The 27,565-nt window shown below is 42.4% G+C and overlaps 2 protein-coding genes across 3 annotated transcripts in view; one reads left to right on the plus strand and one right to left on the minus strand.

The window, feature by feature from the left end:
- Positions 1-21,661, minus strand: part of LOC138968243 (TBC domain-containing protein kinase-like protein) — a 40,364-nt gene extending 18,703 nt beyond the window's left edge. The window contains exons 1-13 of one of the 2 annotated variants that reach the window (XM_070340802.1): positions 21,578-21,661; positions 20,359-20,582; positions 19,005-19,077; positions 18,287-18,401; positions 15,375-15,448; positions 13,698-13,839; positions 12,917-12,986; positions 12,735-12,790; positions 12,426-12,487; positions 11,815-11,872; positions 10,769-10,850; positions 6,448-6,586; positions 4,692-4,791 (exon numbers count right to left, since the gene is read on the minus strand). In XM_070340802.1, the coding sequence (XP_070196903.1) occupies positions 4,692-4,791; positions 6,448-6,586; positions 10,769-10,850; positions 11,815-11,872; positions 12,426-12,487; positions 12,735-12,790; positions 12,917-12,986; positions 13,698-13,839; positions 15,375-15,448; positions 18,287-18,401; positions 19,005-19,077; positions 20,359-20,551 (1,164 nt within the window). In that variant the 5' untranslated portion in view covers positions 20,552-20,582; positions 21,578-21,661. Of the gene's footprint in view, positions 1-4,691; positions 4,792-6,447; positions 6,587-10,768; positions 10,851-11,814; positions 11,873-12,425; positions 12,488-12,734; positions 12,791-12,916; positions 12,987-13,697; positions 13,840-15,374; positions 15,449-18,286; positions 18,402-19,004; positions 19,078-20,358; positions 20,583-21,573 lie in introns of both variants that reach the window. The other variant, XM_070340801.1, reaches the window with a different exon arrangement.
- A 217-nt stretch (positions 21,662-21,878) lies between these two features.
- LOC138968246 (dynein axonemal assembly factor 6-like) lies at positions 21,879-27,556 on the plus strand. Its single transcript, XM_070340808.1, has 7 exons — positions 21,879-22,004; positions 22,858-22,962; positions 23,951-24,029; positions 24,770-24,866; positions 25,369-25,465; positions 26,931-27,016; positions 27,307-27,556. The coding sequence occupies exons 2-7, from the start codon at positions 22,867-22,869 to the stop codon at positions 27,431-27,433; spliced, it is 582 nt and encodes a 193-aa protein (XP_070196909.1). The 5' UTR covers positions 21,879-22,004; positions 22,858-22,866; the 3' UTR covers positions 27,434-27,556.
- The last annotated feature ends 9 nt before the right edge of the window (positions 27,557-27,565 follow it).

Below are 27,565 nucleotides of genomic sequence, written 5' to 3' on the forward strand. Positions count from 1 at the left end.
AAGCAGTCAGAGACCTGGTGATCTCTACTCGACTGAATCTCTACTGCAGGCAAAGTTTAAGCGACTCTCTTTGACTGTTCAGGGAACTGAGAATGCGAAAGAAACGAGTCCCTCCGACACCCGCCGTACGAGCGTAGAGAAGGAAGGGCAGCCTCATCTGCTCCATGCTCACCCTAGCAAGGGCTGGCCAACAGAGTAGAGAAAGGAGGCAAGTTCCAAAGGCTGAATAAGCAAGAAGGAACAAAAGGTGAAGCCCGTGTAGCCGAAGCCAGCCAAGGCTGAGCATGTTCCGGAACTGAACCATAGTAGAAACAGCGGCAGAACCAAAACACTAGAGATACCACCTTCGGGAGGAGATGGCCTAGCCAAAACCTGCAAACCGTGGTACCTACAAAAGGTGACTAAGGAACCGGAAGTAGAAAAACATCCTATCTTCACGGCACGGAAGTCCGACATCGACAACAAAGTCAACCAACAAGGAAGCCACCAATGTCGATGCACCCAAGGGAAATCCTGAGCCGAAGCTTGAGCTTCGACGGAAATCCAGAACGTGTTCGATTGCTGACTAAAGACTGAGAACCAGAATAGCTCAGCTACGAACGCAAACCGAAGTCACAGTTGCTGGTGGTAAACTGATGAATGAGATGACCGGAAACCGGAAAACCATCCAACCGGAAAAAGACCTGACTTATCCCCCTACTGACGGTCGTGAATAGGGGAAACGTCCAGGGCCACCCGAACTGAATAGGCAGTAAACGCAACACCCAACAGGTAAAGTGAAGACTGCCCCGGCTGAGGCTAAAAGCCTAAATGCCCGTAGGCCAGCCGCTGTTCCTCACCCACCGACCTCCGAAGGAGTGTCAGGAAGAGGAGAAGTGTATCCGAACAGAGCCGGAAATGCAGCAGACAAAACCGCAAAAAACGGAAGCGAAAGTTGCATAGAGTAGACTGAGGCCGGAAGCCCAAACGCCCGTAGGCCAGTCCTCTGTCAACTCCAGTCAAAACCGCAACGTGTACTTGAAATGGAGGACTTATGCTTCCAGTAAAACCGGAAACACCACGCCGACAACGGCTGCCGCACTTGTGAAACACAAATGCCCACGACGGAACAAGAGTGAGACAGAACAGAAGAGGACTGGGGCCGGAACCCGAACGCCCGTAGGCCAGTCCTCGATCAACCCCAGACAAGCCACTACGTGCGCTTGTGATGGAGAACCTATGCTTCCAGACAGGAAGTGTAGGAGGCCGAAGCCCCGCCCGGGAAAACCTTCGACGTGACCTCTGCCGCAGCTTAGAGGACAGCGTTAAGCCTTTTTCCCAATAACCAGCACGTGTGGAATCGCTGACGACAGACTGAATGTCCGACACAACCGGCGAAAAAACCGAAGTCCACGTACTGGTGGAAGGCCGGTGAAACGGCATAACCGGAAAACCGGAAATCCGTCCCCCCCCCGACGTCGTCCTAACTCATGCCTCGACCAGGCTAAGAGAGAGAAGACGGCAAGTCTGCAGCCGCAGGAACCGGAACGGCAGTCGACGCGACAACCGAAGGTTGAAACGCTGACTACATCGGCCAGAGCTGAGACAACACCTGCCCGAAGGGCTGGCGTTGCTCCTCAGCTACCGACATCCGGGAGGAAGTGGAAGCGAAAGGAGCAGTAAATCCGGGCGGAGCCGGAAAGCACCAGACGAGACCGCGAAAAGCGGAAGCGCCGAATGCGAGGACGGAGGACGGAAGCCCGAATGCCCTAAAGGCAACGTCCGGTCAACCCCGGAAACGACCACAGCGGGTGCGTACGTCAGAGGACCTATGCTTCCAGCGAGTGCCGGAAGCGCAGCGCCAGAAACGGCTACCGCCATTGCTCCGCCACACAATGGTCTTCGAGGAAGCCAGGGTGTGACTGAACAGAGGACGAATGCCCGGGGGGCAACGTCCGGTCAACCCCGGAAACGACCACAGCGGGTGCGTACGTCAGAGGACCTATGCTTCCAGCGAGTGCCGGAAGCGCAGCGCCGGAAACGGCTACCGCCACTGCTCCGCCACACAATGGTCTTCGAGGAAACCAGGGTGCGACTGAACAGAGGACGAATGCCCGGGGGGCAACGTCCGGTCAACCCCGGAAACGACCACAGCGGGTGCGCACATCGGGGGACCTGGTCAACCCCGGAAACGACCACAGCGGGTGCGTACATCGGGGGACCTATGCTTCCGGCGAGTGCCGGAAGCGCAGCAGTCGGAAACGGCTAGACAACTCCGGAAACGACCCCAGCGGGTGCGTACGTCGGAGAAGTAGCCGGAACCAACTGCCGCCATTGCTCAGCCACACAATGGACTTCAGTGAAGCCAGGGTGCGACTGAACAGGGGTTTGCGGGTCGTGAACCCGCCGAAAAGAGCTGTGTCCCAGCAGGGACTGTCCGACGGCCTCACGAGGGCCTGTGGACCAGCTCGACTTACTTGAATCGCCAACCACAACGGTAGAAGACGAAGAAGCAAAACATCCGCCCTAGACAACGTCTCGGCCGGAAGCGTCAAAGAAGCCAACAAGGTGACGTCGCCCACAGACAGCGGGACCAACGGAAGACGCAGGCTTGGAACGCGAAAATTTCTTCACAAAGATAACGCAGACACCTGCAACACCTGATCTGCTAACGGCAGAGAAGGCGAGGAGAAGAAACAGGACGTACAACAGTATATGACTGCCCCACAAAGTGTTTGTTCGAGGCAGAAAGAGTAACGAACAAAACATAACAAACATGTTAAATCCGAAACCACGACAAGTCCTACGGACTGGTAGATACCTGCTAAAGCCTAGCCAAGTAAACCACTGTCAGCGACGCTGATACACAAAATGGCGGCCAAGCGATAAGTTACTGGACAAAATTTAGAAGTCCAAAACGGACGAAAATTAAGCAATAACAAAAATTCCTGTCAAAGTAATGACGAAATATGAAATGGCTTACCAACTAACAAAGCAGAAGGCAAAAACGCAGGTAAAGTAAGGAGAACCTCACCATAACATAGGCCTAGCCACATAAATAAGCTGTCAGGAAAGCTGAGCAACCGAAAGTGGCGGCCACAAGATAAGTTACTGAAACGCATTTAGGAGTCCAAACGGACAAAAAGTCAGCAACTATAGATAAATTCCTGTCAAACTAAAGACAAGAAGGAACAAGCTTACCAACTAAACAAAGCAGCAAGCAAGTAAGAAGGTAAAATTACGTTTACCTCCAAAATACACCGGCCTAGCCACAAAAAACTGTCAACTCATGCTGACAACAAAAATGGCGGCCAACAGTAGTCACTGAAATATCACAGGTCCAAACACGGACGAAAATCAGCAACTACAACAAATTTCCTGTCAAAATAATGACCAAAATGGAAAGAGCTCACCAACTACGAAGCAGGAGGCAAGATAGACGGTAACGTGGCCGGTGGGTGTCAAAACAACACCAAACAGCGCAGCCACAGGGGAGCCCAAAAATACAACAACCTGCTCCCTCGAAAGCTGTAAGGTCGAATGATATGAACCACGTGTTCAGTAGCAGTAGTGACGTGGCATGCACGAGGGGAGGTAACTCCCCGGGTGTATGGGCATTACCATGGCTACGTTTACACTTTTGTGGTTGGGGTTGCTTCCCTTAGACGGTTAGCCTGTACAGAACCTAGCATCTCCGGGGCGTTAATGCTACATGTGATTCGGAGTAGGAATATGTAATTTAATACACATTTATAATTACAAACTTTCTACAAGAAAATGCAGTGTACAAATGTCCACATTCCCCTCCTCCCCCCCCCCCCCCCCCACCCCCTTGCTCTTATTACTACACCAATATGAAGTCAACATCAAAATGTAAAACACATTTTCTATCAGGCACAAACTCTTCAAACCAAAAGTTGATATTAGCCAAATATTTCTATGCAACAACGCACTTTTAAAACCCTGTTCTCTCAGAATTTGTGTTCATAATTAACCTCTGTAAATGTACCCCAATTTTAGAACTCATTCGTTTGTTTGTTTGTTTGTTTATTTGTTGCTTAACGTCCAGCCGACTACGTAGAGCCATATCAGGACGAGGAAGGGGGGGATGAAGGGGGCCACTTGTCAAGCGATTCCTGTTTACAAATGCACTAACCCATTACTTGTGTCCCAGCAGGCTTTAGTAAAACTAAATTAATACCTACTGGAAGATTACCAGTTTCCAGTATGTTAAAATAGGCTTAACCTATCTACTGCTGGGCTTACATCAGAACACTAACAGATTAAACTATACATGAATCGCGAGACAAGCGGCAAGAGAAGAGATTTTTTGGAAAAAATACAGGTGAATGAGCAAGAAGGCAGAAAAAAGAAAAGAATTCATGAAGAAAAAGAGAGCATGACAGGAAAGAGGAACCAAAAATCTACCTAACAGCAAACTAGAAAGCTCCTGCGGTTCCAAAAACAGGAGGGGCCTTTAATTTCATAACCGCAGTGCCCCACTGCGGGAACTCATTCGTTTTGAAAACCTGATTTTCTGAAATCTTTTTTTCAGGTCTTAAAAGGGGGGGTTCCGTTGTACCTTAAAATTTTAGCTTATCTCCCAAATATGATAGCACTACTGCAGAACAACGCTCACAAGAAATGACACTTTTTGCAAGAAGACAACAAAAACACTCTCTACAGTCAGAAATGCCAGAAGCCACACATACACTGCGCAGCTGTTCCTGTGACAATACGATGATGGTCCGATCCAACAACTCGGCTTGGTCTCGCTCCTGGCCAAAGACATCACCGCCCGGTATGCCACAGCTGTAGGAACATTCATGCCAAAAAGATTAATACCATTGTGAACGGAAAATCTTGCCAACAAATATTATGTCGTTATGAAAGGAATATTTAGATATTGCCAAAAAGATGAATGTCATTGTGAAAGGAATATTCATGCCATTGTGAGAATAGACATCTTCTAGAAATAACTCTGTATGGGTTTTCACATGCTGTGGAAGAGTTCTATTCCTTGAAAGTGAGGCAAAACATTAACAAGCCGAGAGAGTCACACTGAACAATAAGCTCTTATGTGCATATCTCAACAAAGTATGTGCTTATCTCAACAAAGTATGTGCATATCTCAACAAAGTACGTGCATATCTCAACAAAGTACGTGCATATCTCAACAGAATACATGCATATCTCAACAAAGTACGTGCATATCTCAACAAAGTACGTGCATATCTCAGCAAAGTACGTGCATATCTCAACAATGTGCATATCTCAACAAAGTACGTGCATATCTCAACAATGCATATCTCAACAAAGTACGTGCATATCTCAACAAAGTACGTGCATATCTCAACAAAGTACGTGCATATCTCAACAAAGTACGTGCATATCTCAACAAAGTACGTGCATATCTCAACAAAGTACGTGCATATCTCAACAAAGTATGTGCATATCTCAACAAAGTATGTGCATATCTCAACAAAGAATAATGCATCAGATCAAAGCAATGACAAAAGGAATGACGCAGAATAACTTTTCTCATTTTCTGATTATTTTTCCAACATTTTGTGCAGGTCTGAAAAGATAGGTTCCACTGTACTAAGAATATACGTTAATTGGATCACTGATCCAAACATGGCTTTTGGTCAATTCTTCTTCTTCTTCTGCGTTCGTGGGCTGAAACTCCCACGTACACTCGTGTTTTTTGCACGAGTGGAATTTTACGTGTATGACCGTTTTTTACCCCGCCATTTAGGCAGCCATACGCCGTTTTCGGAGGATGCTTTTGGTCAATCGAGATGGAAGTTTATTCCACGAGCCCGTAGGGCGAGTGGAATAAACTGCCATCTACGGGCTCGTGGAATAAACTGCCATCGAGATTGATCAAAAAGGCATGTTTGGATCACAGACCCAATTAACATATATATCTCGACATTCACTGGTCTCAGGGTTATTGTTTTCAAAGAAGAAAGAAACTTGCTTGAACACGGACCACTTCTCCGAGCAAAATCAACAAACCTAATCACTCGCATTCCACCTCAAGGTCTCGGCCAACCAAGACTATGGCATACTCGTAGCAAAGCCGCCGAATGGTACCGTGAACCAAGAATAGTGATGTAAGAGAATAGAATGTCGTATTTTGATTTGGAACGTGACGTGTTTCAGAACTTCTTCTGGACAACTCGGATGGTCTTCTGCGTAGTGGTTGGCACGAGATTCTTTTTCTTCTTCGACAGTTCATCCTCCGATACTGTAGCAAAACGTTTCATCTTTTTTTCACTTTCGAGTATGCGGACGACTGAACTTGACCGCTAAAAAGTAGTCCTTTCGGAATCATTACGCCGAGTGTGAACATGAGGTCTGAACATTGTTTTTAGGCAGGATCTAGGTGAAAGCGAGTCTGTTCTTATCTCTGTATACAGTTGAGAGAGAGAGAAATACATGTCGAGACATTAAGGTTTTTACCATGGCAGGAGGTTAATGGGGGGTCTGGTCTTCACCATGCCAGCTTTCTTCAGCACTGATTCCAGTTCTCCACCTGCCAGCCGCCACAGGTAGTAAACCTCGTCCATGCTCCTTTGGGACAGGTGGTCGGGGTCGTACTCTGCAAGCACGCACAAATTCCAAAATCACGACACAGTGGTACAGTGGAACCCCCCTGTTAAGTTTGTTTGTTTGTTTATTTGTTGCTTAACGTCCAGCCGACTACGCAGAGCCATATCAGGACGAGGAAGGGGGGGATGAAGGGGGCCACTTGTCAAGCGATTCCTGTTTACAAATGCACTAACCCATTACTTGTGTCCCAGCAGGCTTTAGTAAAACTAAATTAATACCTACTGGAAGATTACCAGTTTCCAGTATGTTAAAATAGGCTTAACCTATCTACTGCTGGACTTACATCAGAACACTAACAGATTAAACTATACATGAATCGCGAGACAAGCGGCAAGAGAAGAGATTTTTGGAAAAAATACAGGTGAATGAGCAAGAAGGCAGAAAAAAGAAAAGAATTCATGAAGAAAAAGAGAGCATGACAGGAAAGAGGAACCAAAAATCTACCTAACAGCAAACTAGAAAGCTCCTGCGGTTCCAAAAACAGGAGGGGCCTTTAATTTCATAACCGCAGTGCCCCACTGCGGGACCCCCTGTTAAGACCCCCCCAATTTAAGACCCTCTTTTCTCACACTTTCTGTTCATAACCTCTGTCAATTTCTTCTTCTGCTTCTTCCGTAGAGGACTGGGTTCTTGCGAACGTCTCAGAGTCCTGCGACTTTTTTAAGTTACCCCCATTTCAAGTTACCCTCCTTGTTAAGACCCTCTTTTCAGAAATTCAGATGGGGATGGAGCAGTGAGTGCAGGGACGGGGCGGCGTGAGAGCACACCGGAACAAGGAACAGGTGTAAGGAAAAGAAAAAAAAAAAAAAAAAAAAAAAAAGACCCTCTTTTCTCAGATTTTAGGTCTTGAAAGGAAGCTCGGGGCGGGGATGTAGCTCAGTTGGTAGCGCGCTGGATTTGTATCCAGTTGGCCGCTGTCAGCGTGAGTTCATCCCCACGTTCGGCGAGATATTTATTTCTCAGAGTCAACTTTGTGTGCAGACTCTCCTCGGTGTCCGAACACCCCCGTGTGTACACGCAAGCACAAGACCAAGTGCGCACGAAAAAGATCCTGTAATCCATGTCAGAGTTCGGTGGGTTATAGAAACACGAAAATACCCAGCATGCTTCCTCCGAAAACGGCGTATGGCTGCCTAAATGGCGGGGTAAAAAACGGTCATACACGTAAAATTCCACTCGTGCAAAAAACACGAGTGTACGTGGGAGTTTCAGCCCACGAACGCAGAAGAAGAAGAAGAAAGGAAGCTCCACTGTGCCCATTTTAAGACTCCCCAAAATCTCAGAAAATCAGGTTTTAACGGGAGGGAGTATTAAAATGGAGGTACCTTTACATTGGCTATGAATAGAAACTCTGAAAAAGCAGGAAGAAGTCTTAAAATGGGCGGTCTTAAAAAGGAGGGTTCTACTGTACAAACTCACATGCCAAAGTAACGCTAGCCATGTTCGCTATGTTTTGTTATCGGAATGTGTATTGGTTATCATTTATAGAACGTGTCCATAAGCAGTCCGCTTGTTAACGTTCTTAATGTTGTTATTAATGAAACGTGTATCAAAGAAAACGAATAAAACTCGCTTAAGGCAGGTCAAATGGAGACAGGGATATTACTCTTCATACACAAAGGGAAGCCACTGAGTTGTGTCGCCATTTTTTCCTGGCAGGCTGGGAATTCGAACACATCGAACAGGGAACGCAGAAGAAGAAGAAGAAGAAGAAGAACACGTCGAACATTCGAATGACGTAAATAGAACAAACGTCACATTTTTCAGGCAGCGGAAGTGTGGTGACGCGGCCCAGAACAAATGACGTCAGAAAATGACGACACCGCCAGAAATAAAAACAATGCGACACGCCTACCAACCACGAGGTCAAAAACACGTGGGCATCTAATGAAATCGGTACAAAGCCGTTCTCTTTGCCAGTGACATCGTAATAATCACCAAAGCTAACATTGAAGCTCCGGTAGCAGGTAAGAGAGTGTCTCCCAACCCGTGATGCTCACAGCGTGATTGCATCAGAATACCACATGTTAAAACCGGTGTTTGAACTAGAATAACAGCCAGTAGTATTAAGAACAAGTGTCTTGTGTATGCAGCCCTCTTTCTACTGTACGCTGGCAGCAGATAATACAATAATTGAAGTCCTTCGAGGCATAAGGGGCCCATAAGGCGAAAAATTGCTTTAATTCCACCCTCAAAAAGTCCCAGCCTTCAAACCGTAACAAATAACAGTACGCACTATTAAGCAAAATTATAAACCAAGCCTTGATTATTAATTTTTATTATTACACTTGTATCAAACAAGTGACCTCCACCTTTTGATTGGCGTTTTTATTACATTTGAATCGGACTTGTGGCCTTTCAAAGTTGCGGTGACCTTTGACTTTCAACAGAGGTCATATGTAACAGTGGTTTTTAAAAACATAATTTAGTTGGCTCATATATCTGAGACAAATGATCGGACAACAGCCCTTTACATTATCGTGACACATATTTTTCTGAGGCACACTGGACAGTAATAGTGCAAAGGGTGGGGTTAATCAAGGGAGTGAACCCCCCCTAAAAACACTACCAACCTGTCGTTTTTTTTGTTTTTTTTAATGCCGTTTTGATCGCTCTTGCGTTTACAACCCATCTCATCAAATCGTAATTTATTTCCAGGCTACCAGCAATAAAATACCTCAACATGAGGAACAAATTTAAAATAAACTCTGGCAAAAGACGTGACGTCACAAAGTTTGAGTATGCGCAACATTTTCGTTTACCAGTGCACTTCGTTACCTGCCCATTGCTGCTTTGGGTGATATTTTTCAAATGACTATTCCTATGCAGATGTTTGTGTAATTGGCCGTTTTCAAAACATACCCATTTTTCGATTTTTCGGTCCAAAATTCAAAACGGGCACTGTCTTCCGAGACTCATAGCTCCGAAACGAACCCACTACCCTATATTTTTTTTATGCTGAATGCATAGCAGACAGATCGAACTTAAAAAATAACCAACTTTTGGGAGAAACCAAATTATATTTAACGGGTCCAGTGAACTACCTTAAACCAACGATAGCAAAAGGAAAAACAAACCAAAGGGGTTGCACAAGGCTAGTACCAACAGACCACAAATCTAATCTTGAGGTTTAGGGAGACGGTAATGCCTCTGGAGAAAGCCTGAAAGAGAACTACTCTTAAAAGCATGACAAACATTTACGAAGCTTAAACAATCTGGAAAAAGTATTGTAAAACAAGCAATACTTTTCTTGTTGACTCCACAACTGACAATTGATTGCAATATTTTGTTTTAAATGTAGAGACAAATGTGTCTGCTCTCCCAAGAAGGATGCAAGCTCCAGTGTGTGTGTGTTCGTTCATGGGCTGAAACTCCCACGGCTTTTACGTGTATGACCGTTTTTACCCCGCCATTTAGGCAGCCATACGCCGCTTTCGGAGGAAGCATGCTGGGTATTTCCGTGTTTCTATAACCCACCGAACTCTGACATGGATTACAGGATCTTTTTCGTGCGCACTTGGTCTTGTGCTTGCGTGTACACACGGGGGTGTTCGGACACCGAGGAGAGTCTGCACACTAAGTTGACTCTCAGAAATAAATCTCTCGCCGAACGTGGGGATGAACTCACGCTGACAGCGGCCAACTAAATACAAATCCAGCGCGCTACCGACTGAGCTACATCCCCGCCGCAAGCTACAGTGAAACCCTTTTTTTAAATCCTCAAAAATCGGAAAGAAAAAAAGTTAAAAAGGATAAGGATAAGATTCATATAGTCCTGTGAGGTTACCCTCATGGAAATTCTCCCTGGGGAAAGCACGCTGCCATACTGTATACGGCGCTACCCATTTTTTATCCTGCGCATGCGTGCACACGGGGTTGTTCGGATACCGAGGAGAGTCTGCACAAAGCTGACTCTGGGAAATAAATCCCTCGCCGAATGTGGGGATCGAACCCACGCTGAAAGCGACAACTGGTTTTGAAGCCAGCGCTGCTACCGACTGAGCTATTTCCCCGCCCAAAAAGGATAGAGTCTTACAATGGAGGTACATTTACAGAGGTTATTATCAGAAAATGTAACAAAACAATCTTAAAAGGGGGAGGGGGGGTCCACTGTATTGCATTAATTCGCCTGAAGTGCTAACATGGAGAAACGAAGGAAGAAGAAAGTTACCCTCATCATCATAGTTTGGGAGCTCAAGGTCTCGGCATCTGAGTCTTGTGGTGAACATGCTGTATCCATTGAGGTACGGGGTCTGCACACACAAGACATGAATGAAATCAATGAAATCTGACACTGACAGCACACACACAGACATACATACACACACACACACACCACTTCAGTAAGTATCATCACCTCAACACACACACACACACACATGCCATTCTCTCTCTCTCTATCTCACACACACACACACATGCACACACACACACACACACACACACACCACTCTCTCTCTCACACACTCACACACCATTCTCTCTCTCTCACACACCATTCTCTCTCTCTCACACACCATTCTCTCTCTCACACACACACCATAATCTCTCTCTCACACACACCATTCTCTCTCTCACACACACACCATAATCTCTCACACTCACACACCATTCTCTCTCTCTCATACACACCATTCTCTCTCACACACACAACATAATCTCTCACACTCACACACCATTCTCTCTCTCTCTCACACACACCACTCTCTCTCTCACACACTCACACACCATTCTCTCACACACACACACACCATAATCTCTCACACTTACACACCATTCTCTCTCTCTCTCTCACACACACCATTCTCTCTCTCACACACACACCATTCTCTCTCACACACACACCATAATCTCTCACACTCACACACCATTCTCCCTCTCTCTCACACACACCATTCTCTCTCACACACACACACCATAATCTCTCACACTCACACACCATTCTCTCTCTCTCTCTCACACACACCATTCTCTCTCTCTCACACACACCATTCTCTCTCACACACACACCATAATCTCTCACACTCACACACCATTCTCTCTCTCTCTCACACACACTCACACACCATTCTCTCACACACACCATTCTCTCTCTCTCTCACACACACACACACACACACACATACACACACACACACACACACACACACACACACACACACACATTCTCTCTCCTTCTTACAATTTTTCTTCCATTTTTCCCCAGATTATACTCACTGCTTTTTGTCGCTCTTCTCGAAAGACAGGATGCTTCATAAGCTCTTCTGCTGCAGGTCTGAAAGAATACAAGACAGATTTGGAATACATGGACATTTAGACACTCCTGTCGTAACAGAACAAGAACAAAGCTGTCTATTCAGAGTGACAAATGAACACAGCAACAGTAGTCATAGTACCAAAAGGTATGCAGATAAATGCCACTGACAGATATGTACACAGGAAACTGTTCAGGCAATTTTAATGAAGATTTTTTCTGATCAAATTCAGGACGATTGACCCAATGTTATGACTTTCATTTGCAATTTTGACCAGCCAAAACATCTGATTCAACAAAATTGCATAAAATGTCAAATGTTATATTTCACTTCAAATAGTATTTCATGTCATTCGGTTGATGATCTCTCTAATGCCTCCTGGAATGTTCAGCTCATGGGCATGCCAGGACACACAGCACTCCAACCCCTTTCTTTTCCTAACACAGCCATGAAGTCTTACACACACACACACACTAAATACTTTTATAACTTACCTTCATTGAAAAACTCAAGGATGTCTTTCTCCCCCCCCCCCCCCCCCCTCCACACACACACATAATTGTACAAACTAACCTTCTTGACGGAGTTACAGTCAGACAAGATCTAAGAAGATCCATCATGTCTTTTGATAAGGTCTGTAGAAAAGAAACAGAGTTAAATAAAACTCAAATAGAGTCAAAAGGAATCAATTGCATAGTAAATTTATTGCGACTAGCACAGCAATCTAAATTACAAAAAACTGTAAGAAAAAATGCACGAAAATGAAAACACACATTTTTTTTTTATCAACTCCAACAAGAAGCACACACTCAAATTATAAATGCTCAGAATAGGCAGATATCAAGACGTTTTTTTTTGAAAGTCTACAACAGAAAACATTACCTTCAGCTTTTCTGTGAAGCCCTGTGAAACTGCCAAGCTATCCAAGGGGGACATTTCTGAAAAAGACAACAGGTAATGAAACTAAATCACAAGTATATGTATTAACTTTTGTTTTGTCATAATGTTTCAATTTTGGTTGTCAAATGCACGCATACACACATACCACACCCTCTAAAAATTACCTTCAGTTACAAAACCAAGTATCTTCTGCAGAACTTCTGCAAGTGGTGTTCCTTCCCATAGCTTCTTTCCCTGAAAAAGAAATGGGCAACTTAGAAAATACTTACTTTTGAAACTCAGACAACAATTTTTAGAAAATGAAATTGATAAAACATGAACACAAAATGTCACACACACACACACACACACACACATACTTCTAAATGCATTCTTCACCAGCACATATACACACACTTCTAAATGCATTCTTTACCAGCTGGGGCAAAATAATATCAAACAAAATTACACAGCAAGAGTGAAACACAGAAAGGCACACAATCAAACAAATACAGTGGTACCTCGGCTTTAAGGCCTCCTACAACCTGAGAAAAAAATTAATTCCGGAATTAACTCTGTGTGCTTTGTATAGTTTGCGAAATAGTAAGTACACCTGCTTTTATTGAGGCAAACTTTCCCATTTTCGAAAGGGACTGTCTCCACACAAGTTCCTTGTCGACATGTGGAGACACGCCCCTCGCAAGTGCATGGCATATAATGCCATGGGGGAAAGTTTGCCTCAACAAAAGCAAGAGTATTCACTTTTTCACAACACATACAAACCTGACAGAGTTATACCTGAGTACTGTCTATTTAGAATCATTTAGGTGACAGAAGCATTCAGGTAACCAACAATTCTTGTTTTTTGGATTGTGAATATTTGAACGTTAGCAGTCCATCTGTTTTGGGATGTCGTATCTAGGTCATAAGGGAGAGGATCTGTTGGATCCAGCAGCTTTTTTTTACCAGCACAAGCTGTAGCAGAATGATGCCCAGCGACCATGTGTCTGATTTGGGGCCGCTGACGGGCTGAACACATTTCTCCGCTTCCTCGTCCACCACCACTGGCCCGCTGCACAGAACTTCTGGGGCCGTGTAGTGCGGGGAGCTGTTCAACGACACAGTGGTGATCACAAACACACAGTGACTTAGACTAACATTAACGAGAAATTCAAATTTTAAGCCCTTACAGCACAGACATTAGGGGCATGTCACTTTAAACAAGCGTTGACCTTAACAGGCAAAAAGCCGCCCGTGGTGACACGGGGGTAGGACATGGATACCGTCTCTGCACAAAGTTGACCTGTCACCTAATCCGCGACCTTAAGTCACGCTTAACAGTTTCAAACCATATACTGAGAGAGAGCGAGAGAAAGAGAGAGGGAGTACTGAGAGAGAGCAAGAGAAAGAGAGAGAGGGGGAGAGAGAGAGAGAGAGAGAGAGAGAGAGAGAGAGAGAGAGAGAGAGAGAGAGAGAGAGAGAGAGAGATTGACCCAGAGATACAAGTCTTACCCGACTTGTTTGTAAGACATCGACCGCCCACCCGCCCTACTCAAACAAACAAACAAACAAACAAACAGACAGAGTGAATCCAGTAAGCCCCATTTATATATAAATGGCGGCTTAAATAACATAAGACCAAAACATTATTTGGCAAACAAGTCCGTACCACGGAACCATACACACCAATAAAACAAACTCCACTCTTACCGCCCAACTAAGCATTTAAATATATCGGAGCACATAAAATGAAATTGAACAAAACCAACGACACACATTCTAAGGGGAGTAAACGTGCGGGAATTCCCGCATAACCTATGCTTTTGCCAGCGGGTTTCGTCCCTTGGTTCGGTTTGTAAAAGCGTTTTAACCAATATCTTCCGTTTGACTTTCGTTAGGAATGTAATTTTTTGCATACACCCGTGTAACCCTATTCCTTACAATTTCACGAAATTTCAGCTTAATTGACCCAGAGATACAAATCTTACCCGACTTGTTTGTAAGACATCGTCCACCCGCCCGCCCTACTCAAACTAACAAACAAACAAACAAAGAAACAAACAGACAGAGTGAATCCAGTAAGCCCCATATAATGGCGGTTTAATGAGATACACAAGTGTATGCGTGTTTAGGTGGTATCAGCCATCTGCACTTATGGCAGAATGACTGAAGTCTTTTACGTGCAACTGTGGTGACAGGGGGGTGGAACATGGATACCATCTCTGCGTCTGCCCGGATTCGAACCCGCGACCCTGGGATCACAAGTCCAGTGAACTACTACCTGAGCTACCCCCCCCCCTCACTGTACACGCAGGCAAACACTAACACACTTAGACACAGCCAGACAGAAAGACACACAGAAAGACACACAGACATGCATGATGTGATTGTACAAGATTCTTCTTTGTAAGGAACAAATAATTCTCGAAATGATGCATTGGTGGGTCACTGGCTTTATTGTGCAACTGGTATTTGGCATTACATGCAGTAAGAAAAGTTTATTTTATTCTATTTTTTTCATTGACTAAATCCAGACCACTGGAATCCACTTTGTTTCAATCTAGATTTGGTAGTTAAAGCTCTTAGGTAAACAACAGCAATATAAAGAATAAAAGCAACAATGATACCAACGTGACCACTTACCCAATTGGAAAGCTGACATCAGACCCCCAGCCCGTCATGTAGTACATTCCATACTCAGCCAGCTTTATGTCGGACTGTAGCGTAAAAAACAGATTCATCTTAAAAAATCTACAAGAACAAGATAACAGTGTAAGTGTACTCACCAGAAACATGAACAATAAAAATATGAATAAAAATACGAATATCGTTTGTTTTTCTGGTGAGTAAATTTGCATTGTTACCTAGTTCTTGTTCTTCCCACCTGCAGTCTCTTCTTTCTATTCTTAAACAAGAGGCGAAGCCTTCAAGGCTCACGTAAGAAATCGACAAACAGTAACACTGTGACAAACTCAATCACTCCGTAACACATACACACTGACACACACACACACACACACACACACACACACACACACACAGTAAGCATAGGTGAAACTATGCAAGAAAGCGAGACCCTGGATCTGCCAAGAAGTCTCGGCCCGCTCACAATAACAATGACCGAGACTTTCAGTAATTCCTTTGCGTGACGTCTAACCCTCTTACGTCATAATGTGACGTCTTCAAATAGTTTCTATCACACACGTCGAACACTTTTGACCGAGACTGACGTAATCCATAGACTCGGAAATGTTAAAGTTTCTACCACAGACATACACACATACATACATACGCACGCACGCACGCACGCACGCACAGACAGACAAAGTTTATCATCGCATAGGCTACACTTACGTGAGCCAAAAATGAGCCAAAAGTGTGTAGCAACAGAATTTATTGCAAAAGATTACGTACATGTACAACAAACAAGCAAACTCTCTGTATGTGTGAGCTTGGGAACGACAGTTACGGTACACATGCACTCTTGTGCATCCGTGTGAACTCGTGGTACCTCTATACTATCGGGGATCCATTAAGGTTTCCGAGACTGAGTTTCATTTCTATTGAATTGGTCTCGCGGAATAGCCGATTCTAAAATTTGCATAGGTAAAACGATCGCTTTTTTGGTACAAGCCTCTGGAGTAAATTTTGTGATTAATGTTTTTGTGAACAAGAAACAATTGACAGGTGGCTTTGTTCCATCTCCCTTTTTCCCTCCGCCGCGATGTAAAGTTGAATAGTTGAAGGTGACGTTAGGCACTAACTAAAGAAAGTGGGGCTGCCTGACACCCCTCGAGTTGAATGGGTTAATCTTGTGACACCGGTGCACAGGATGTGAACGCTAAAACTGTGCTTTTGCTTGGAATCTTTGAGGGAAGGAGACGTGTATTTGGTGCGGCGTGTTTTTAATGCCGTTGTGTGACATGTCTGTCACGGCCGGAAATCTTTCCGGAATGTGAGGATTCTTTTGCTGGTAGGTTAAAACAATTTTCTTTCTGTAAATGGGTAGGCGGTGAAAAGAATAGTATGCTGCTTGGGGGGAGGATTTATTTGAATGTTTAAGTAGATTGGAATGGTGGGGAAGATTTTTGTGTGTGAATGCTTTAGAAGACCGTTGTTTGAGAGAACGGTATATGTATTGTAGGCATGTTATTTGGTAGGAATGATGTGTTTTGTTGTTTAATGAGTTAGCTTGTGGTAGTTGAAATTGTTGATTTGTTTACGTATGCTTACGGCGTGCATTCTGTGTTTGCAGGATGGCCGAGTGTGCGACGGGGTTTCAGTAGACGGGGTTTAGTTAGGTCTGTTGGGTTAGTTAGGTCTGGTCTGGGTTTAGTTAGGTCTTTCTTTCTAGAGGGGTTCTTTTTAGTTAGGTCTGTTCTGGTTTAGTTAGGTCTTTTCTTTTTTTAATTGGTCGTAGATTTGTTTTTATAGACTAGGTTTTGTTAGTGAAGAGTAGTTAGATTTAGTGGAGAGATTTTGGTCAGATTTTGTTAGAGTTTTTGTAGATTTGGTTTTTTTAAAGAATTGTTTTTTTTAGATTTCGTTTGTTTTAAATTAGAGTTTCATTGTGTTTTTTTGGATTAAAGTTGAGAGTGAGGATTTAGAGTAGAGTGTAGTTTGGGGAAAGGATTTGGTGTGTTTTAAAGGGTATTTTTAGGGGAAGAATGTAGTTTTAGAATGAAGAGTGAGAATATTGTTTTTCTTTAAAGTTGTTTAGTCCTATACAGTGAAAGTTGTATTTGAAGATAAACCCCCGTTATCCCACATTTTCCCCATTTCATCGTATGGAATAAAAGAACCTGGGTAATATAACTTGTGTTGTCTGCTTTAGTGTTTGAGTTCAGTACGAAAGAGGAAAGTAGATGGGCACACGGTTACATATGTCTGAAGATCTATACAGTGGAACCTCCCTCTTAAGACCTAAAAAAAACCCCGGAGAAACAGGAGTCTTAAAATGGGGGTACATTTACAAATTACAGAGGTTATGAACCAAAAATCTGAGAAAACAAGGTCTTAAAAGGGAGGGAGTCTTCTTCTTCTTCTGCGTTCATGGGCTGAAACTCCCACGTACACTCGTGTTTTTTGCACGAGTGGAATTTTACGTGTAAGACCGTTTTTTACCCCGCCATTTAGGCAGCCATACGCCGTTTTCGGAGGAAGCATGCTGGGTATTTTCGTGTTTCTATAACCCACCGAACTCTGACATGGATTACAGGATCTTTTTTGTGCGCACTTGGTCTTGTGCTTGCGTGTACACACGGGGGTGTTCGGACACCGAGGGAGTCTTAAATTGGGGGGTTCCACGGCCTTCAACATGGTTGAAAAAGTCGCGTGCAAGAGATAACCTTCAAAGCCAATTAGCCTTTTTTTCTCCCACAATTTTGTTTGATCTCTCTCTCAACAATGATTTTTTTTCTCTTTGTTTGTTGCTTGCATTTTGTCTGTCGGTTTTTTTGTTTGTTTTCTTGACAAATGATTTAACCTAGTAGTGGTACTGAGGAAATATATTCACAAATAAGACAGCACAAACACACATCAATTATTATGCACACCTGGGATTGTAGCAGAACGTTGTCCAGCGAAAGGCTGCGATGCGTTATTCCTTTACCGTGCAGAAATGACAGACCCTCCAGAATTTGGTAAACCACATGAACTACATTTCTTTCACTGAAACAGTAATCATAATAATACTAATATTTGTAGAGCGCATGTATCCAGGGATAATCCCTGCTCAAAGCGCTGTACAATCATTTAGGAAAAACACATGAACTACACTGCTTTCCCTGAAACAGTACATCATCACCATCACTGAATCTAATGGAATATTTTCTACTGCAGACTAAACAAGCACAGACAAGAGCAAAGATTTTTTCCTGACCTAATAAGCACACAATTCTTCCTCTGCGTTCATGGGCTGAGACTCCCATGGGGTACACTCATGTTTTTTACACAAGTGGGTTTTTACGTGTATGACCGTTTTTACCCCGCCATTTCGGCACACGATTAATTTACTTCTATAGTTACTCAGCATGTTGTTGTTGTTTTTTCTCTCAATTTATTCTGTTCTCCTCTGATGAATTGAAACGCTGCATTAACAAACAAGAATTACACTGCATACTGCATTCGCTATCTTCCCTCTAAAGCCCTTTTTGTTGTGTCAGTATAAGACCATCAACAAATTTAGACTCCTCGTAAAATAAATGTGACATTGTAGATGTTCACTGCATGCTGACTACACATTATATTATGATTATATTCACAGGTACTAACTTTGAGTATTTTTCAGACCCCAGCTGGCTGAGAAGATTGGTTTGGTAATACTCAGACACAACCAGCATGCGCTCTGAAAAAAAGAGAGAAAAAAAAGCAGCATCTCATTTATTGAATAGATATACAAAATGCAACTCAAAGCATACTCCTTCAATCCTTACCAGGAAAACAGTTCCACTCACCATCTGAGATCTGGACAGGCTTTTTGAGTTTTATATGAGATAACGCCATCCCTCCACTTACCAAAAATCAACACCCTGACTTCTAGCTGCGGTGAGCTGTAAGTTGTGAGCTGTAAGTTATGGATGGATTAATTTATTTTTAAAACAACAACTTTCTTTCTTTATTTGCTGTTTAACGTCGTTTTCAACCATGATGGTTATATTGCGACGGGGAAAGGGAGGAGATGGGATAGAGCCACTTGTCAATTGTTTCTTGTTCACAAAAGCACTAATCAAAAATTTGCTCCAGGGGCTTGCAACGTAATACAATGTATTACCTTACTGGGAGAATGCAAGTTTCCAGTACAAAGGACTTAACATTTCTTACATACTGCTTGACTAAAATCTTTTCAAAAATTGACTATATTCTATACAAGAAACACTTAACAAGGGTAAAAGGAGAAACAGAATCCGTTAGTCGCCTCTTACGACATGCTGGGGAGCATCGGGTAAATTCTTCCCCCTAACCCGCGGGGGGCAAAACAACAACACTTGTCGCTTTTACACAATTAATTCATGAAAAAATGTCCCACTGTGCACAGAGAAATCACGCAGGTTGTTCATTTTTGGTATATGACCAAGTAGAGGGACGGTCGTAAAAGTCTATCCAGATCTGTGGCTCTTTACACCGGAAGGAGCATGCCTTTAAATAATAAAGTGGGCTCCAATACTTTCAATTTCTCTGAAAGATATCCTTCCAAAGCAAATTTTGGAGACATTACTAACGATGTTTTTTTAAACATTTTGTTCAAATGGTAGTCATAAAAAATCCTCTTTGTAATGTCAAAGGTAGTCATAAAAAATCCTCTTTGTAATGTCAAAGTTGCATGTTTTGATTTAGCAATATCCAGGTACCGACAGATGTCTGTGTCTGGGAATAACACTGTTACAGCTTCACCTCTTAATTAATATTGTAGGTACGTGTCTGGGAACAACACTGTTACAGCTTCACTTCTTAATATTGTAGGTACTTACCATGTTTTGATTTAGCAATATCCAGGTAGCGACAGATGTCTGTGTCTGGGAATTACACTGTTACAGCTTCACCTCTTAATATTGTAGGTACTTACCATGTTTTGATTTAGCAATATCCAGGTAGCGACAGATGTCTCTTAAATATTGTAGGTACTCACCATGTTTTGATTTAGCAATATCCAGGTACCGACAGATCTGAGGATGCTGAAGAGTGGCAAGAACCTGGAAACGTCCCATCACTTTGATGGAGTTGGGTGTCAAAGGCAAGCCATTTGGGCCGCATTTGTCATTTGGGTGACTGGCTGCGTAGAACGTTGTCACCCCAAAGTCTGCCTTTCCCAGTGTCGTCATGATGGCTGATTCAGGCTATGTACATCCGTCCCTAAAAAGTAAAATAATGATATTGACCCTCAGTACTAGCAACGGATCGCTGAATTAACTTACAACTTTCTGGTATTGATCATCGACACTGTTGACCTTTAAAACTAAAAGTCGAAATATGCTCTACTGATGTATATTATATACCTCATGTTGACAAGATTAATCCGTGGCAAGAATTGCTTGCGGCTAGCCTTCTCACTCTATATATATAATGTAAGACAGCAAGAGTGTATATGAAATTAAAACGATTTTGCCGCTAGCTCAGCAGAAAATTCAACACGATCTGTTAATCATTACTTAATGTTAATACTGAAAAAGTCGTCTGCACAGTAAACTGCTGTGAACAATTAATCGGATTAGTATCTGTGCAGTAACCATTTTTTCTCGCATAGTAGGCTCACCTACTCTTGTCAAATCCTAGCGTTCCTCGCAGTAATTAAGATTAGAATAGACCTTTAATTTACGGCATCTGAGCCGGTATTGCAAGATAGCTGCGAAACATGTTATGCTTTGAAAGTCACGAGAACTATAATATGATCTTCGGCCTTTGCTATGCTTTGAAGTTTGCCAGAGCTTGCGAGAACTTGAAATACTGATAGGGTCTATTCCCCAGTAAACACTACTTCCTTGCCCCACTCGCCAAATCTAGCTGCTAAACGGGGGACTGATCTCGACCAGCTCTAGACTCTAGTGCATGCGTAGCAGAGCCCCCAAAACACTTAAGAAATCAAAATGGTCTAAGTGTAAAAAAACAACCCACCTGAACATGTCTTCTCACTACGGATTTTAATGACCCGGAGAGAGAGAGAGAGAGAGAGAGAGAGAGAGAGAGAGAGAGAGAGAGAGAGAGAGAGAGAGAGAGAGAGAGAGAGAGAGAGAGAGAGAGAGAGAGAGAGAGAGAGTTGTTGATGCACTCATCTAATTGAAAAAGAAAAGGCAATTGCGAAAACCTTATCTATAGATGCAATTAGTCACAGCGAACAGATCCATACCTACATGCATGTTACAACCCCGCTTGCTAATGTCGATGAAACAATGATTCGCAGACAGCCCAAAAAAACACCCCTCTGGCCACAGCAATCTTCTGAGAGAAGGAAGATAAGTGCGAGGTCAAGGACGATCCAGAAAAATAAAAAATCGTAAATTCCTTATGCAAAATAGAGACTAATCAAAGCTTTCTGAGATTAAAAAAACTTTACTTTCACTCCCTTGTTTTATTTACTTAAATAATTTACAGCAGTAGATTTATCATTATTATATATCTTTCAAAATGTTTTAATTTACTTCGGAATAAATCCTGTTGTTTACATTAGTTACAGGAAGTGATGTTATCTCAAGCCAGAACGTGTTGTAAACTGTGCCTGTGTTCTCAGCTTACTTATCGTCCCTTTTTTACGCAGAAGTATATTTGACGCAAATTCAGGTATGTATATCGTGTACAATCAGATTCCAAATAACTCTCACTGACTTGATGCTTATTAATCAATTTGTTTCGTCTTTAATTTGGGGAATTATGGAACATCCTTGTCTGGTTTTTTTACTGTCAGAATCTTTCTACATTCACTGATTCAGTAACACACACACACACACACACACACACACACACACACACACACACACACACACACACACACACTATACATTTTCAAACCAAACTGAACAGAAGTACTGTACTTTAAAACGATTTTTGTGTCAGAACAAAATTTGTGTTCTCACAAAAATTACCGTTCTTACCTGAATCCTACTATCAGCTAAGTGAAACCATGAATGTCAGTATCTGTATTAATGGATGTCTCACGTGAGTTTAATATAGTTATTGATTTGTTTAATTTTTGTTATATCAATAAGTGTCATCCAGATGTTGTCATATTTGAAGAAAACAAGTACTTTCATAATCTATTTAAGGCAACAAAAACAAAAAAAATGTCTGTTTACGGTAACCCGACCGACCCTAGTTTTTAGGCCCGACCCTAATGGTTTTTTTGGATCGTCTGAAAAAGAAAAAAAACCCGCATCCAAAATAGAGCTGTTTGCGCTCAAACAGCAGACGACAGAAGGGAGGTAAGCTCAAAGTACTGTTAGGAGTAAAGGGTCGTCACTTGTGTTACTTCCTTTCAAAATGGATGCACGCAGTGGTGTTCAAAAATGAAAAAAAAAAAAATTTGAAAAAAAAGGGAAAAAAAAAGCCGACCTACCGACCCTATTTTTTCACCCTATGTTACCGTAAACAGACCTTTTTTTTTGTGCCTAATATTCATTATCATTGATTGTTTCAGATTTTCACCATGTCCTGGGAATGGGCCGGAGCAGACATCAATGGCATTGCCAATCTCCTGAATATTGCAGATGACCGAGAATCAGATAGTGATGAAGATATGAAGGTATTTTTCTTGGTTGAGATACTTGTAAAATAGTTTTATCTCTCTGTGCCTGTCTCTCTGTTTCTGTCTCCCCTCTCTCTTTCATACATGAGATTTTTAGGAGGTATGGTTTTAGGTGAAATTATTTGTTGAGCATTAAATAAATTGAAAAATTTCTTCTGTGCTTATATTTGCTTTTCAGCTAAAACAGACGTACATTTTAACAAAGATATGTTGTAGATCTATGCATGTTTTTATACCTTTTTGTATATATGTTCATAAACCTGACACAAGAAAGTTTACATAACTTTCTTTCTTTCTTTATTTGGTGTTTAACATCGTTTTCAACCATTCAAGGTTATATCGCGATGGGGAAAGGGGGGAGATGGGATAGGGGAAAGGGGGGAGATGGGATAGACCCACTTGTTAATTGTTTCTTGTTCACAAAAGCACTAATCAAAAAATTGCTCCAGGGGCTTGCAACGTAGTACAATATATGACCTTACTGGGAGAATGCAAGTTTCCAGTACAAAGGACTTAACATTTCTTACATACTGCTTGACTAAAATCTTTACAAACATTGACTATATTCTATACAAGAAACACTTAACAAGGGTAAAAGGAGAAACAGAACAGTTAGTCGCCTCTTACGACATGCTGGGGAGCATCGGGTAAATTCTTTCTCGTCCCAACCAATATGGGACTCCCCCTAACCTGCGGGGGGTGTTTACATAACTGAAGCCACTTGTATCATGCAGGCCTAAAAGTGGCGAGTAGAAATGTTCATCTACTCGCCAAATGCGAGTAAAAAGGCTGAAAACAAATTGTTGGTTTGTCTAGTAAAGTTTGCTCTCTGGCTACTACATCTTCAGAATCACTAGCCAAAGCCAAGTACACCATTTGTTGGACTTTCAGGGCTGTCATGCTCTGTTGATGTTCATTGAAAACATGAAAACTGTAACATTATTGTTCAAAATAAAAGACAATATGAAGTGTTTTCTGTTGACAGCCAGATTGTTCAGTGGCAGCACTGGGACCGGGAGATGTTGGTCCAGTGAAACATACATCACAGCCTTCAAGCAGGAAAGGTATGGTTATGTTATGTTTCTGCCCTCAAAGTGTACATGCACTGCATGCCATTTTTTTTTGTTTTTTTTTTGGGCCTTAGCCTCTGTGACAGAATTCGTGTGTGTGTGTGTGTGTGTGCGCGCGCATGTGTGTGTGTACTTCCATTTCTGAACGAATGCTTCACAAATTTTGTGTGTGTGTTCATGGCACCCATGAAAAAAAGTTAGGGTAAATTCAGAGATGCCTAATGACTAGCAACTGTGACAGGATAAGCCAGGCAATATTCCCGTGTGATCCTCATCATCATACTGAATGAATCTTGACATTGTCACATGTGACGTCACTTCCTAGATCTGGAATATGCCATAAGTCAAAGTCTTCTTTTTCTCCTTAGTGTAATGTCAGCAATGTTTTGGTGGTTTGGGTGGAAGTTATGCTATTGACAAAACACTTACACCAAAAAGACAATTCTTCTGCAATGATATTCAAAGCAAACAGGTTTCTCTGCAAAGATTACGTTTCCCATAATTGTAGTAATGATTTTTCATGTGTTTATGAGAAGCCATAGTTTCAAGTGGCGGATATAAATTTGCCTCTTGATGAGCTGTGACAATGTCAAATAACAAAGAGTTAAATTATGACGACATTCCTTAAGTGGAGAGTTACAATTTGATTGAATAATTGGATTTATGTGTAATGATATATATATATATGAAAAGATTAATTGTACAATGTACTTGCTATTTTGTGTTATTTACAGAGGTTGAGAAGAAGAACACAAAGGATATCTGGGATGCTGACGAAGTTCCAGAGGGTGCCGAGTATGAAACTCTCTATGACCCAAGACCGGAACCAGAGTGAGTTTGTCAGAGAGAGAAAGAGACAGAGAGAGACAGAGACAGAGAAAAATAGACAGAGACACAGAGAGAGACAGAGACACCGAGAGACAGGGAGAAAGAGAGAGTGAGAGAGAAAAAAAGAGAGAGACAGAGACACCGAGAGACAGGGAGTAAAAGAGAGAGTGAGAGAGAAAAAGAGAGAGAGAATCTTGTGTGCTTGCATGTGTCTGTGCGTTTGTGTATGCGCACGTATCTGTGTACTTGCACTTTCTGGCATACAATATTCAGTATGCCGTGCTGAGTCTGTATACATGTGTTTGTGTCTATCATTCAACCTGTGTCATGCAGCTATGTGCATACATGCATATGAATGATGTGTGTGCCCATGCAGTGGTGAATTAGATATAACCAATACAGCCATTGTCATCTTTTGTACTTTAGAGCCTGGCATAATTGATACGTATGTTTAACCCTGTAACACTATTTATATACATTTACAGTATCTTTTTTGTGTGTGCAGGTATGACATAGTGTTCAAACAGGCAGTATCAAGTGAAGACATGTTTCTTCAAATGGGGAACAGGACTCCACTTACTTCCAGCTGTGAAGACATGGTGGTGAGCCGTGCTTTTTGTTTGTCCTTTCACATCAAAAATGTCTTTTGTGTGTTGTACAGTAAAAACACACCTTTTAACTCATTGTCTCCCAATATATATATATATCCGTACCCACTCATATGGCTCTATCTGACCAGGTACGGATATATTCGTATCCGCTCAGACTGTTAGCTTCAGTCGCTTCCTGTAACGTCTGCATTCCAGTGTGTTGATACACAGTTACTACAATTCTGAGTGCCCTGCTGCAGCACAGCTGGTCTCGGCTAAAAAACAAACCCTTGGTCAACATAGGTGGGGTAGAAAGTGTTAAGACACCCCCCGCCCCTTGAAAATCTTAAAAATTCAGGTCTAAAAAAGGAGGAAGCCTTTAAGTGTAGGAACATTTACAGAGGTTATGAAGAGAACATCTTCAAACACAAAGTCTGAAAAGAGAGGAAGTCTAACATTCAGGGATCTTAAAGGTACTGAACTTGTCAAATCCAGGTGCACGGAGCCCCTGTGGCTTTTAGTCATACCTCAGGCAGCTATCTGTTAGAAGAACTACCAAGTTTCATTGACTTGCACCCAAAGAGTCAAGAACTGCGATTTTTTTTACGAATTAATTTTGTACTCGGACCCAGCTGGTCTTGGCCTATTTTTGGATCTAAATTTAAATCAGGTAGATCACCACATCATGCACAAAAAGACACGTCACTAGCAAACTATGTCAGACGTCATCATGAGTTTGTGTAAAACAAAATGGAGGCCGGAATCACTCAGTTGAATCGAACTCCGACCAAACACCACGTAATAACTAGGTTAATTTATGCACTCGCATGAACAAGAAACTGTCGAGCTTCACAGATGTCGTCGTTGGGTAGTTTTGGGTTTGTTTTACTACCATAGGAGGATTTTTGAACTGTAAATGCACTCAGCTGCAACAAAAACGCAAAACGAAGGCTGTGAGCTGCACTGTGCCTTTAAAAGGAGGTTTATCTGGATTTACTTTTCTTCACAGTAGTCTTTTTTAACCCAACTTCTGTTTGACTTTAAATTCTTGTAGATTTTTTTGCTACTACCAGACATGCTAAATCTGAGTTTAATTGGGTCTTCAATTGCTCATATCCTATGAACCAGTAAATGAGATGACTTGTTTTTTGTTTTTTGTTGATCAAAGCTGAAAAGACGTTCTTTTCGTTTGATGTGTAAATCAAGTGGCGTCAGGGCTGTCGGGGTTGTCAGATGCCGTCAGGGCTGTCAGATGCTGTCGGGGCTGTCAGATGCTGTCAGGGCTGTCAGATGCTGTCAGATGATGTCAGGGCTGTCAGATGCTGTCGGGGCTGTCAGGTGCTGTCAGATGCTGTCAGATACTGTCTCTGAATTGTGACACTAGAGCTGAAGGGTTCAAACTTTGAAGAATTTGCAAAGATTAAATAATTCTTAATACAGAGTCGTTACTTACTGGTTACTGGATGCTTTTGGACAGGTGAAGATTCATCTACCCAACACAACAATGGCTGATGTAGAGTTGGACGTCAAACCTAAATTCCTTGACTGCAGAACTCCAAAATAGTAAGTAATATTGTCACTTGCGTGATCCGTTTCTTTCTCAGTAACTCTGTCTGGAAAAGCACATACACACATGCATAAACTCACACACACGTTAACTATTCCCTCTGTTCACACAAACTCTTTTTTTCCACTTAATTATATAAGTAAATGTACGTTCATATATGACTGATTTACATTTATTATATATTTCTACAGCAGAGATCGAGATAGAGAAAGAATTGTTTCTGTAGAATCTGTGTGAAACACCCATATAATGACACTGACTCTATGTATGTGTGTGTGTGTAACAGCAAACTAGGCCTCCATCTTCCCCATCCAGTGGACGATAAGAACGGAAAGGCACAGTGGAACGCCAAAACAGAGTCTTTACATGTCACGCTACGCATGACTCGCGAATTTGATGCGTTCAACTTCTGACTTACTCCATCTGTAGATTTTGTTTGGTTCTGTTTGTATGCATGCATGCCTGCTTGAAATTTGACTGTTCTTTGAGGATTGTAAATGCTGTTTAAATGAAGAAAGATGGAAAGAAGAAAAGCCTGCAACGAC

This window comes from Littorina saxatilis, linkage group LG6, assembly GCF_037325665.1.
Source record: "Littorina saxatilis isolate snail1 linkage group LG6, US_GU_Lsax_2.0, whole genome shotgun sequence".
Classification (NCBI taxonomy): Eukaryota; Metazoa; Mollusca; class Gastropoda; order Littorinimorpha; family Littorinidae; genus Littorina; species Littorina saxatilis.